This window comes from Siphateles boraxobius, unplaced genomic scaffold (assembly GCF_051911475.1).
Source record: "Siphateles boraxobius isolate OS27281-9 unplaced genomic scaffold, OSU_SipBor_1 223, whole genome shotgun sequence".
NCBI lineage: Eukaryota > Metazoa > Chordata > Actinopteri > Cypriniformes > Leuciscidae > Siphateles > Siphateles boraxobius.
In genome coordinates this window covers 621,167-635,000 of record NW_027508837.1, presented here as the reverse complement: position 1 = coordinate 635,000, position 13,834 = coordinate 621,167, and the positions used below count along the sequence as shown (strand labels likewise).

Sequence of the window (13,834 nt, the reverse complement as noted above, 5' to 3'; positions counted from 1 at the left end):
GCATCTATCATCATAAAAGTGCATCCGTCCATCATAAAAGTGCATCTATATATGATGATGAAAGTGCATCCGTCCATCATAAAAGTGCATCTATATATGATGATGAAAGTGCATCCGTCCATCATAAAAGTGCATCCGTCCATCATAAAAGTGCATCTTTCCATCATAAAAGTGCATCCGTCCATCATAAAAGTGCATCCGTCCATCATAAATGTGCATCCGTCCATCATAAAAGTGCATCCGTCCATCATAAAAGTGCATCCGTCCATCATAAAAGTGCATCTTTCCATCATAAAAGTGCATCCGTCCATCATAAAAGTGCATCCGTCCATCATAAATGTGCATCCGTCCATCATAAAAGTGCATCTGTCCATCATAAAAGTGCATCCGTCCATCATAAATGTGCATCCGTCCATCATAAATGTGCATCCGTCCATCATAAAAGTGCATCTTTCCATCATAAAAGTGCATCCGTCCATCATAAAAGTGCATCCGTCCATCATAAAAGTGCATCTTTCCATCATAAAAGTGCATCCGTCCATCATAAAAGTGCATCCGTCCATCATAAAAGTGCATCCGTCCATCATAAAAGTGCATCTGTCCATCATAAAAGTGCATCCGTCCATCATAAAAGTGCATCCGTCCATCATAAAAGTGCATCTGTCCATCATAAAAGTGCATCCGTCCATCATAAATGTGCATCCGTCCATCATAAAAGTGCATCCGTCCATCATAAAAGTGCATCTTTCCATCATAAAAGTACATCCGTCCATCATAAAAGTGCATCTGTCCATCATAAAAGTGCATCCGTCCATCATAAATGTGCATCCGTCCATCATAAAAGTGCATCCGTCCATCATAAAAGTGCATCTTTCCATCATAAAAGTGCATCTTTCCATCATAAAAGTGCATCCGTCCATCATAAAAGTGCATCTGTCCATCATAAAAGTGCATCCGTCCATCATAAATGTGCATCCGTCCATCATAAAAGTGCATCCGTCCATCATAAAAGTGCATCTTTCCATCATAAAAGTGCATCCGTCCATCATAAAAGTGCATCCGTCCATCATAAAAGTGCATCTTTCCATCATAAAAGTGCATCTGTCCATCATAGATGTGCATCTATCCATCATAGATGTGCATCCGTCCATCATAAAAGTGCATCCGTCCATCATAAAAGTGCATCTTTCCATCATAAAAGTGCATCCGTCCATCATAAAAGTGCATCTGTCCATCATAAAAGTGCATCTTTCCATCATAAAAGTGCATCAGTCCATCATAAAAGTGCATCTATCCATCATAAATGTGCATCCGTCCATCATAAAAGTGCATCCGTCCATCATAAAAGTGCATCTTTCCATCATAAAAGTGCATCCGTCCATCATAAAAGTGCATCTATCCATCATAAATGTGCATCCGTCCAACATAAAAGTGCATCTATTCATCCAAAAAGTGCATCCGTCCATCATAAAAGTGCATCCGTCCATCATAAAAGTGCATCTATTCATCCAAAAAGTGCATCCGTCCATCATAAAAGTGCATCTATTCATCATAAAAGTGCATCTATTCATAATAAAAGTGCATCCGTCCAACATAAAATTGCATCTATTCATCAAAAAAGTGCATCCGTCCATCATAAAAGTGCATCTGCATCCGTCCATCATAAAAGTGCATCTGTCCATCATAAAAGTGCATCCGTCCATCATAAAAGTGCATCCGTCCATCATAAAAGTGCATCTGTCCATCATAAAAGTGCATCCGTCCATCATAAAAGTGCATCCGTCCATCATAAGTGCATCCGTCCATCATAAGTGCATCCGTCCATCATAAAAGTGCATCTGCATCCGTCCATCATAAAAGTGCATCCGCATCCGTCCATCATAAAAGTGCATCCGTGCATCTGTCCATCATAAAAGTGCATCTGTCCATCATAAAAGTGCACCTGTCCATCATAAAAGTGCATCCGTCCATCATAAATATGCATCCGTCCATCATAAAAGTGCACCTGTCCATCATAAAAGTGAATCCGTCCATCATAAAAGTGCATCTGCATCCGTCCATCATAAAAGTGCACCTGTCCATCATAAAAGTGCATCTGTCCATCATAAAAGTGCATCCGTCCATCATAAAAGTGCATCTGCATCCGTCCATCATAAAAGTGCATCCGTCCATCATAAAAGTGCATCTGCATCCGTCCATCATAAAAGTGCATCCGTCCATCATAAAAGTGCATCTGTCCATCATAAAAGTGCATCTGTCCATCATAAAAGTGCATCCGTCCATCATAAAAGTGCATCCCTCCATCATAAAAGTGCATCCCTCCATCATAAAAGTGCATCCGTCCATCATAAAAGTGCATCCGTCCATCATAAAAGTGCATCCGTCCATCATAAAAGTGCATCTGCATCCGTCCATTATAAAAGTGCATCCGTCCATCATAAAAGTGCATCCGTCCATCATAAAAGTGCATCCGGTCCATCATAAAAGTGCATCCCTCCATCATAAAAGTGCATCCGTCCATCATAAAAGTGCATCCGTCCATCATAAAAGTGCATCCGTCCATCATAAAAGTGCATCCGTCCATCATAAAAGTGCATCTTTCCATCATAAAAGTGCATCCGTCCATCATAAAAGTGCATCCGTCCATCATAAAAGTGCATCCGTCCATCATAAAAGTGCATCTGTCCATCATAAAAGTGCATCCGTCCATCATAAAAGTGCATCCGTCCATCATAAAAGTGCATCTGTCCATCATAAAAGTGCATCCGTCCATCATAAATGTGCATCCGTCCATCATAAAAGTGCATCCGTCCATCATAAAAGTGCATCTTTCCATCATAAAAGTACATCCGTCCATCATAAAAGTGCATCTGTCCATCATAAAAGTGCATCCGTCCATCATAAATGTGCATCCGTCCATCATAAAAGTGCATCCGTCCATCATAAAAGTGCATCTTTCCATCATAAAAGTGCATCTTTCCATCATAAAAGTGCATCCGTCCATCATAAAAGTGCATCTGTCCATCATAAAAGTGCATCCGTCCATCATAAATGTGCATCCGTCCATCATAAAAGTGCATCCGTCCATCATAAAAGTGCATCTTTCCATCATAAAAGTGCATCCGTCCATCATAAAAGTGCATCCGTCCATCATAAAAGTGCATCTTTCCATCATAAAAGTGCATCTGTCCATCATAGATGTGCATCTATCCATCATAGATGTGCATCCGTCCATCATAAAAGTGCATCCGTCCATCATAAAAGTGCATCTTTCCATCATAAAAGTGCATCCGTCCATCATAAAAGTGCATCTGTCCATCATAAAAGTGCATCTTTCCATCATAAAAGTGCATCAGTCCATCATAAAAGTGCATCTATCCATCATAAATGTGCATCCGTCCATCATAAAAGTGCATCCGTCCATCATAAAAGTGCATCTTTCCATCATAAAAGTGCATCCGTCCATCATAAAAGTGCATCTATCCATCATAAATGTGCATCCGTCCAACATAAAAGTGCATCTATTCATCCAAAAAGTGCATCCGTCCATCATAAAAGTGCATCCGTCCATCATAAAAGTGCATCTATTCATCCAAAAAGTGCATCCGTCCATCATAAAAGTGCATCTATTCATCATAAAAGTGCATCTATTCATAATAAAAGTGCATCCGTCCAACATAAAATTGCATCTATTCATCAAAAAAGTGCATCCGTCCATCATAAAAGTGCATCTGCATCCGTCCATCATAAAAGTGCATCTGTCCATCATAAAAGTGCATCCGTCCATCATAAAAGTGCATCCGTCCATCATAAAAGTGCATCTGTCCATCATAAAAGTGCATCCGTCCATCATAAAAGTGCATCCGTCCATCATAAGTGCATCCGTCCATCATAAGTGCATCCGTCCATCATAAAAGTGCATCTGCATCCGTCCATCATAAAAGTGCATCCGCATCCGTCCATCATAAAAGTGCATCCGTGCATCTGTCCATCATAAAAGTGCATCTGTCCATCATAAAAGTGCACCTGTCCATCATAAAAGTGCATCCGTCCATCATAAATATGCATCCGTCCATCATAAAAGTGCACCTGTCCATCATAAAAGTGAATCCGTCCATCATAAAAGTGCATCTGCATCCGTCCATCATAAAAGTGCACCTGTCCATCATAAAAGTGCATCTGTCCATCATAAAAGTGCATCCGTCCATCATAAAAGTGCATCTGCATCCGTCCATCATAAAAGTGCATCCGTCCATCATAAAAGTGCATCTGCATCCGTCCATCATAAAAGTGCATCCGTCCATCATAAAAGTGCATCTGTCCATCATAAAAGTGCATCTGTCCATCATAAAAGTGCATCCGTCCATCATAAAAGTGCATCCCTCCATCATAAAAGTGCATCCCTCCATCATAAAAGTGCATCCGTCCATCATAAAAGTGCATCCGTCCATCATAAAAGTGCATCCGTCCATCATAAAAGTGCATCTGCATCCGTCCATTATAAAAGTGCATCCGTCCATCATAAAAGTGCATCCGTCCATCATAAAAGTGCATCCGGTCCATCATAAAAGTGCATCCCTCCATCATAAAAGTGCATCCGTCCATCATAAAAGTGCATCCGTCCATCATAAAAGTGCATCCGTCCATCATAAAAGTGCATCTGTCCATCATAAAAGTGCATCTCTCCATCATAAAAGTGCATCCGTCCATCATAAAAGTGCATCTGTCCATCATAAAAGTGCATCCGTCCATCATAAAAGTGCATCTGTCCATCATAAAAGTGCATCCGTCCATCATAAAAGTGCATCTATTCATCATAAAAGTGCATCCGTCCATCATAAAAGTGCATCCGTCCATCATAAAAGTGCATCTATTCATCATAAAAGTGCATCTGTCCATCATAAAAGTGCATCTATTCATCATAAAAGTGCATCTGTCCATCATAAAAGTGCATCTATTCATCATAAAAGTGCATCCGTCCATCATAAAAGTGCATCTATTCATCATAAAAGTGCATCTGTCCATCATAAAAGTGCATCTATTCATCATAAAAGTGCATCTATTCATCATAAAAGTGCATCTGTCCATCATAAAAGTGCATCCGTCCATCATAAAAGTGCATCTATTCATCATAAAAGTGCATCTATCATCATAAAAGTGCATCTATTCATCATAAAAGTGCATCTATCATCATAAAAGTGCATCTATACATCATAAAAGTGCATCTATTCATCATAAAAGTGCATCTCTCCATCATAAAAGTGCAAAAATATCCATATTTAAAACTTTACCGACTGAAATAACGATCTTCAGGCAGACGGCCATGTCATAAACAGCTAGGATGGATCGAGCGCGAGTAAATCATGGGCTAATTTTCTGTTTTGGGTGAACGATCGCGGTAACAGTGTTGTCTCATCAGTGTGTCCTGTCTGATGTGATTGGTCGGGACAGTGCCGGTGGGACGGGGGTGCTGCTGAATGTGGACCGTGTGTCGGCGCTGCTGGCGGGGCTGGGTCACGGGGCGGTTCAGGTGCGCGGGCTGGTGGACTCCGGCTGGTTTCTGGATAATAAAGCGTCCCGGGACAGCGACTGCATGGACAGCATGAGCTGCGCAGCGACCCAGGCCATCCGGAGAGGAGTTCGGTGAGACCGTCACTCATCACACACTAAACCATCAGATAGATTACTCCGATCACAATTACACTTTATGTCTTACGACTTTTTGTCATAATTAATATTTTTATCTCACAATTGACTATTTCAATTGCAAATTTCTCTTATATTCAACTTTTTATGTCACAACTGTAAATGTTTTGTCATAATTGACTTTGTCTCATAATTATGATTTACTGTTATAATTATGACTGTCATCATTTTAACTTTTTATATCAATTGACTGTCCTAATTTCGATTTTTTTTATCTGATAATTATGACTTAGTATGTCATAACTTGCTCTCATAATTTTGAAGTTTAAGTCTCATATCATTTAGCATTTTATAATTAAGACAATTTAGTAAAGTCATTATTTAAACTTTTGTCATAATTTTTTTATTTATTTCATACTTATAACTTTCTCATAGTTGACTTGTCATCTTTTTGTTATACAGTAATTAGTATGTCATAATAGTATGTTATAATTATGACTTGGCATTTCAGAATTTTGACTTTTTACGTCATAATTATGACAGTATAATTATTTCGATTTTTGTAATAATTTCAACTTTTTAATATCATAATTATGACTTTGTATGTCATGATGTTTTTGTACTCATGTGTCAGAAACAGGCTCCTGTAGTTGTTGTTTGATGTGTGTCTGTGCGTGTGTGTGTGTCTGTGCGTGTGTGTGTGTGTGTGTGTGTGTGTGTGTGTGTGTGTGTGTGTGTGTGTGTGTGTGTGTGGGTGCGCGTGTGCGTGCGTGTGTGGGTGCGCGTGTGCGTGCGTGTGTGTGTGCGTGTGTGTGTGTGCGTGTGTGTGTGTGTGTGTGTGTGCAGGTTCTGGCACAGTGTGGTTCCCGAGCTCTGCAGTCGAGCACATCACGGCCAGGACTGGAACTGCTTCTTCGGCTATAAGGTTCATCCAACACTGAAGAGTACGTGAGTCCACACTGCCCTCTAGTGCCTGAAACAAACACACACTGTGTTTAAATATGCAAATTAGGCATCTAATTAAATATTGATTGATTGTCCTCTCTCTCTTTCGCTCACTCATTCTCTGTGCATCTGTGTCTCTCGCCCCGCTCTCTCTCTCTCTCGCTCTCTCTCTCGCCCTCACCCTCTCTCTCTCGCCCTCACTCACTCTCTGTGCGTCTGTGTCTCTCGCCCTCACTCACTTTCACTGTGCGTCTGTGTCTCTCGCCCTGCTCTCTCTCTCTCGCCCTCACTCACTCTCTCTCTCTCGCCCTCACTCACTTTCGCTGTGCGTCTGTGTCTCTCGCCCCGGTCTCTCTCTCTCGCCCTCACTCACTCTCTGTGCGTCTGTGTCTCTCGCCCCGCTCTCTCTCTCTCTCGCTCTCACTCACTCTCTGTGCGTCTGTGTCTCTCGCCCCGCTCTCTCTCTCTCTCGCCCTCACTCACTCTCTCTCTCTCGCCCTCACTCACTTTCGCTGTGCGTCTGTGTCTCTCGCCCCGGTCTCTCTCTCTCGCCCTCACTCACTCTCTGTGCGTCTGTGTCTCTCGCCCCGCTCTCTCTCTCTCTCGCTCTCACTCACTCTCTGTGCGTCTGTGTCTCTCGCCCCGCTCTCTCTCTCTCTCGCCCTCACTCACTCTCTCTCTCTCGCCCTCACTCACTTTCGCTGTGCGTCTGTGTCTCTCGCCCCGGTCTCTCTCTCTCGCCCTCACTCACTCTCTGTGCGTCTGTGTCTCTCGCCCCGCTCTCTTTCTCGCCCTCACTCACTCTCTCTCTCTCGCCCTCACTCACTCTCTGTGCGTCTGTCTCTCTCGCCCTCACTCACTCTCTCTCTCGCCCCGCTCTCTCTCTCTCTCTCGCCCTGCTCTCTCTCTCTCGCTCGCCCTCACTCACTCTCACTGTGCGTCTGTGTCTCTCGCCCTCACTCACTCTCACTGTGCGTCTGTGTCTCTCGCCCTGCTCTCTCTCTCTCTCTCGGCCTCACTCACTCTCTGTGCGTCTGTGTCTCTCGCCCTCACTCACTCTCACTGTGCGTCTGTGTCTCTCGCCCCGCTCTCTTGCCCCGCTCTCTCTCTCTCTCTCGCCCTCACTCACTCTCTGTGCGTCTGTGTCTCTCGCCCTCACTCACTCTCACTGTGCGTCTGTGTCTCTCGCCCCGCTCTCTCTCTCTCTCTCGCCCTCACTCACTCTCTGTGCGTCTGTGTCTCTCGCCCTGCTCTCTCTCTCTCTCTCTCTCTCTCGCCCTCACTCACTCTCACTGTGCGTCTGTGTCTCTCGCCCCGCTCTCTCTCTCTCTCTCGCCCTCACTCACTCTCTGTGCGTCTGTGTCTCTCGCCCTGCTCTCTCTCTCTCTCGCCCTCACTCACTCTCACTGTGCGTCTGTGTCTCTCGCCCTGCTCTCTCTCTCTCTCTCGCCCTCACTCACTCTCTGTGCGTCTGTGTCTCTCGCCCTGCTCTCTCTCTCTCTCTCTCTCTCTCGCCCTCACTCACTCTCACTGTGCGTCTGTGTCTCTCGCCCTGCTCTCTCTCTCTCTCTCGCCCTCACTCACTCTCTGTGCGTCTGTGTCTCTCGCCCTCACTCACTCTCACTGTGCGTCTGTGTCTCTCGCCCTCACTCACTCTCACTGTGCGTCTGTGTCTCTCGCCCTGCTCTCTCTCGGCCTCACTCACTCTCTGTGCGTCTGTGTCTCTCGCCCTCACTCACTCTCACTGTGCGTCTGTGTCTCTCGCCCCGCTCTCTCTCTCTCTCTCGCCCTCACTCACTCTCTGTGCGTCTGTGTCTCTCGCCCTGCTCTCTCTCTCTCTCGCCCTCACTCACTCTCACTGTGCGTCTGTGTCTCTCGCCCTGCTCTCTCTCTCTCTCTCGCCCTCACTCACTCTCTGTGCGTCTGTGTCTCTCGCCCTGCTCTCTCTCTCTCTCTCTCTCTCTCGCCCTCACTCACTCTCACTGTGCGTCTGTGTCTCTCGCTCCGCTCTCTCTCTCTCTCTCTCGCCCTCACTCACTCTCACTGTGCGTCTGTGTCTCTCGCCCTCACTCTCTCTCTCTCGCCCTCACTCACTCTCTGTGCGTCTGTGTCTCTCGCCCTCACTCACTCTCACTGTGCGTCTGTGTCTCTCGCCCCGCTCTCTCTCTCTCTCTCTCTCGCCCTCACTCACTCTCTGTGCGTCTGTGTCTCTCGCCCTCACTCACTCTCACTGTGCGTCTGTGTCTCTCGCCCCGCTCTCTCTCTCTCTCTCTCTCTCTCGCCCTCACTCACTCTCACTGTGCGTCTGTGTCTCTCGCTCTGCTCTCTCTCTCTCGCCCTGACTCACTCTCTGTGCGTCTGTGTCCCTCGCCCTCACTCACTCTCACTGTGCGTCTGTGTCTCTCGCCCCGCTCTCTCTCTCTCTCTCGCCCTCACTCACTCTCTGTGCGTCTGTGTCTCTCTCTCTCTCGCCCTCACTCACTCTCTGTGCGTCTGTGTCTCTCTCTCTCTCGCCCTCACTCACTCTCTGTGCGTCTGTGTCTCTCTCTCTCTCGCCCTCACTCACTCTCTGTGCGTCTGTGTCTCTCGCCCTCACTAACTCTCACTGTGCGTCTGTGTCTCTTGCCCCGCTCTCTCTCTCTCTCTCTCTCTCGCCCTGACTCACTCTCTGTGCATCTGTGTCCCTCGCCCTCACTCACTCTCACTGTGCGTCTGTGTCTCTCGCCCCGCTCTCTCTCTCTCTCTCTCTCTCTCGCCCTCACTCACTCTCACTGTGCGTCTGTGTCTCTCGCCCCGCTCTCTCTCTCTCTCGCCCTCACTCACTCTCTGTGTGTCTGTGTCTCTCGCCCCGCTCTCTCGCCCCGCTCTCTCTCTCTCTCTCGCCCTCACTCACTCTCACTGTGCGTCTGTGTCTCTCGCCCCGCTCTCTCTCTCTCTCTCGCCCTCACTCACTCTCACTGTGCGTCTGTGTCTCTCGCCCCGCTCTCTCTCTCTCTCTCGCCCTCACTCACTCTCACTGTGCGTCTGTGTCTCTCGCCCCGCTCTCTCTCTCTCTCTCTCTCTCTCCCCCGCTCTCTCTCTCTCTCTCTCTCTCTCAGGCCCGGTGTTTGTGGTCCAGTGGCTGTTCGATGAAGCTCAGCTGATGGTTGATGATGTTCATCTGACGGCTCAGCCGGTCCAGGAGAACCAGTGGCGATACATCCAGAACCTGGGCAGCGAACTCAGAAACACACTCAAACACGTCCCGTAAGGATTCATCCGATTTCTCACTAACACTTTACAATAAGGTTCATTAATATATTAACTAACATGAACTAACAATCAGCAATAAATTTGTCACAGTATTTATTAATCTTTGTTAATGTTAGTAAATAAAAATACAGCTGTTCATTGTTTGTTCATGTTCACAGAGCATTAACTAATGTTAACAAATACAACATTTGATTTTAATAACGTATTAGTGAATGTTGAAATGAATATTAACTAAGATTAATAAATGCTGTGGAAGTATTGTTCATTCTTAGTTCATGTTAACTAATGTAGTTAACTAATTTTAACTAATGAACCTTATTGTGAAGTGTTACCGAGTCTCCTGTGTTTGAACCGTGTCACATTGATCTCTGATTGGCTCTTGATTTGATTGACAGGTCCCTGTTTGCCCCTGCCTGTTTGTCCCATGAGATCATCACCAGAAAGTGAGTAACTATGCAGATAATAATGAACAATTATCATATGCTAACACTTTACAATAAGGTTGATTCGATTTTAGGAGTCAAAATCATGTAATCCGACAAAACAAATGGTGTAATCTGACCCAGGTAATGACCCATCATATTTCTACATTATGCTCATCCATTCTCATTGCTTCAGTTACTGGATGGACATCCATGTGAAAGGTACTTCGCTTCCCAGAGCGCTTCAGTGCTGGGACCGCAGCCTCCGTAACCACGGCAACGAGAGCATCACTCAGGCTCCGCCCAGGGGTTGTCCCGTTCACTTGATTGACAGCTGTCCGTGGCCCCACTGTAACCCCTCGTGTCCCAGGCTCAGAGAGCATGTGACGGGGCAGGAGATGAGCGTCGTCCAGTTCCTCACACACATGGGCATCGACGTGCAGCGCATGGCACATCAGCAGGGCATGGAGCCCGACACACTACTGGGCATGCTCAGTAACGGCACCTGACACGGGACCGACCAATCAGAGAGCCTCAAAACGTCTGTCTGAGTCCCTTGTCATGTAATGGTGTTTGTGGTCAATTAGCGTGTGCTTTTCTATAGACTGAAAAATAAGCAGTGAAGTTCAACATTCAGACGCCATATTTGCCCCTTGAATTAATTTCTAGGGGCATTTTTAACTTTATAAAGGCAGCTTTTGTAACCTTTTTAAATCTAAGGGGACGCATCATACAATGTAGATTAATGGATACTGAAATATTGGGGGAAATGAAATTATACTTTAAATATGAAACTGAAATCGCCTGTAGGTTTCCTAATCAGGGAGTCATTGATTCATTCACTCAACTGATTCATTCGGGAACGAATCAAGTAACATTCTTTATGAACGAGTCATTGAATCACCGACTCAACCGATTCGTTGAAAAACGCAAGATAGTTCAGGAACAGCCTACTTTTAAGTAATTTATTAATTATATATCTTTGGATACAGTATAAAATAGTAACAATCTTGAAAAGAGGACAAATAAGAGTAGATGCACTGATGGTGTTTCATATGGAAGCCTTTTTCCATCACATTAAAAAAATATAAAAACATGCTTTGGTAAATCATAGTTATGACATACTAACTGATAATTACGAGACAAAAGTCAAACAAAATTATGGCATACTCAATCGAAATTATGACGAAAAGTTTAAATAATGAGATGAAAAGTCAAAATTATGACTTAAAAAGTTGATTTGAAATTGATAAGCCAATCATGACATAAAAAGACAAAATTACAGCATACTAAATCGAAATTATGACTTAAAAAGTTGAAATAATGAGATGAAAAGTCAAAATTATGATTTAAAAAGTTGAATCGAAATTTACTTTAGCCAATCATGAAATGAAACGCTAAAATTATGGCACATTAAATCTAAACTATGACTTAAAAAGACAAAATGGTGACATGTTGAAATTATGACATATTACATCATAATCAGAACAAAAAGTAAAAAAATAACAATAAAAATCTTATTTTTGATTATGATTTACCAGAGCATGATTTTTTTTCTTATGTGGTGTAAATGGGCTTCAGTAATTTGTAAATGTCCAATATTAAAGTTGTGATCATGGACTGCAGAATCGGAAGGCTGTGTGTGTGTGTGTGTGTGTGTGTGTGTGTGTGTGTGTGTGTGTGTGTGTGTGTGTGTGTGTGTGTGTGTGTGTGTGTGATAAAAGCATAATCTCCAGAATCAGCTGATGGCGATGAAGCACTGACGTCTCTCTCTTCCTCAGGGGATGATGATGATGATGATGAGTCTCTCGCTTCAGCACTTCTTCTTTATCAACTTCACAAACCAAAACTGGAAATCTGGATCCCAAAACCCACAGATGAACACTATGAACATCTGTTTAAATCATAATCTCCACCTCTATAAACTGACTGGGTGTGTTTATTATCCAGTGAAGATCAGAGAATCTCACCAAACCTGTCAAGAACATGTGCTTCAAATGAAAAAAAAAAAACCCAAACAAGAAAATAATTGTTGTGCAAAAAAACATCACAATAATAATAATAAAACATAATGGTCCTAAAAAATAAAATATTATATTTTTCTGATTATTTTGGGATGAAATATGTTCTTGACGTGTTTCCTGACATTCATTGTGATTTGTAGAATATGTTTAAACAGAAGACAAACTTAAGCTACGTTGTTATTTATTTTATGTAAAACATATTTATGAGTTATTCTGAAAAAAGTATTTTGTGTAAAGTGTACATTACCTGTTGAATGTTGCAGTTTCATTTGCATGATTTCATATAAAATATTAAGAGTTTTTATTGTGATCAATTTTTTTTGTTAATATCTACTTATAGTTATTTATCTTAGATGTAGATTCATATTTATATACAAGAGAAATATTACTACACACACACACACACACATATAAATGTGTGTGTATATATATATATATGTGTGTATATATATATATATATATATATATACACACACATATATACGCACAAATATTTACTAGTTGTTTCAGACTTGCATAACAGAATCAAAACAATTAAGAAAGCAAAGTTTAATAATAATAAAAACATTTATTTAAAAATAGTTTCACACATATCACAGTACATAAAACGGAAGGTCCAGTTTCCGAGAGCGGCAGGGAAGAGGAACAGTGAATATTAATTATTTCCATTTTTCACAGTAAAATTAAAAGTGTCTCGATCCTAAAGACGGCAAGAAAACACCATCACCATATAAAGGGCCGGTTTCCACGGTTACTGGAAACAACAGAGCAAAGCCAGTAGTGTGTGTGTGTGTGTGTGTGAGTCCTGACCGTCAGGTTTACTGGTGTCTGATCTTCATGAAGGTGTGTGTGTGTGTGTGTGTGTGTGAGTCTTGACCGTCAGGTTTACTGGTGTCTGATCTTCATGAAGGTGTGTGTGTGTGTGTGTGTGTGTGAGTCCTGACCGTCAGGTTTACTGGTGTCTGATCTTCATGAAGGTGTGTGTGTGTGTGTGTGTGTGAGTCCTGACCGTCAGGTTTACTGGTGTCTGATCTTCATGAAGGTGTGTGTGTGTGTGTGTGTGTGTGAGTCTTGACCGTCAGGTTTACTGGTGTCTGATCTTCATGAAGGTGTGTGTGTGTGTGTGTGTGTGTGAGTCCTGACCGTCAGGTTTACTGGTGTCTGATCTTCATGAAGGTGTGTGTGTGTGTGTGTGTGTGAGTCCTGACCGTCAGGTTTACTGGTGTCTGATCTTCATGAAGGTGTGTGTGTGTGTGTGTGTGTGTGAGTCTTGACCGTCAGGTTTACTGGTGTCTGATCTTCATGAAGGTGTGTGTGTGTGTGTGTGTGTGTGTGTGAGTCCTGACCGTCAGCTTTACTGGCGTCTGATCTTCATGAAGGTGTGTGTGTGTGTGTGTGTGTGTGTGTGTGTGTGTGTGTGAGTGTGTGTGTGTGAGTCCTGACCGTCAGGTTTACCGGTGTCTGATCTTCATGAAGGTGTGTGTGTGTGTGTGTGTGTGTGAGTGTGTGTGTGTGAGTCCTGACCGTCAGGTTTACTGGCGTCTG

The 13,834-nt window shown here is 43.6% G+C and overlaps 1 protein-coding gene across 4 annotated transcripts in view; it reads left to right on the top strand.

Annotated features, from left to right (window-relative positions):
• Nucleotides 1–12,589, top strand: part of LOC143747528 (palmitoleoyl-protein carboxylesterase notum1a-like) — a 20,716-nt gene extending 8,127 nt beyond the window's left edge. Inside the window, exons 7-12 of one of the 4 annotated variants that reach the window (XR_013206754.1) lie at nt 5,452–5,643; nt 6,493–6,590; nt 9,690–9,837; nt 10,239–10,286; nt 10,462–11,923; nt 11,990–12,589. Coding sequence is in view for 2 of the 4 variants with exons in the window: in XM_077240323.1 (XP_077096438.1) it covers nt 5,452–5,643; nt 6,493–6,590; nt 9,690–9,837; nt 10,239–10,286; nt 10,462–10,774 (799 nt within the window). In the remaining 2 variants the exon portion in view is untranslated. Of the gene's footprint in view, nt 1–5,451; nt 5,644–6,492; nt 6,591–9,689; nt 9,838–10,238; nt 10,287–10,461 lie in introns of all 4 variants that reach the window. The other 3 variants (XR_013206755.1, XM_077240323.1, XM_077240322.1) reach the window with 3 other exon arrangements.
• The last annotated feature ends 1,245 nt before the right edge of the window (nt 12,590–13,834 follow it).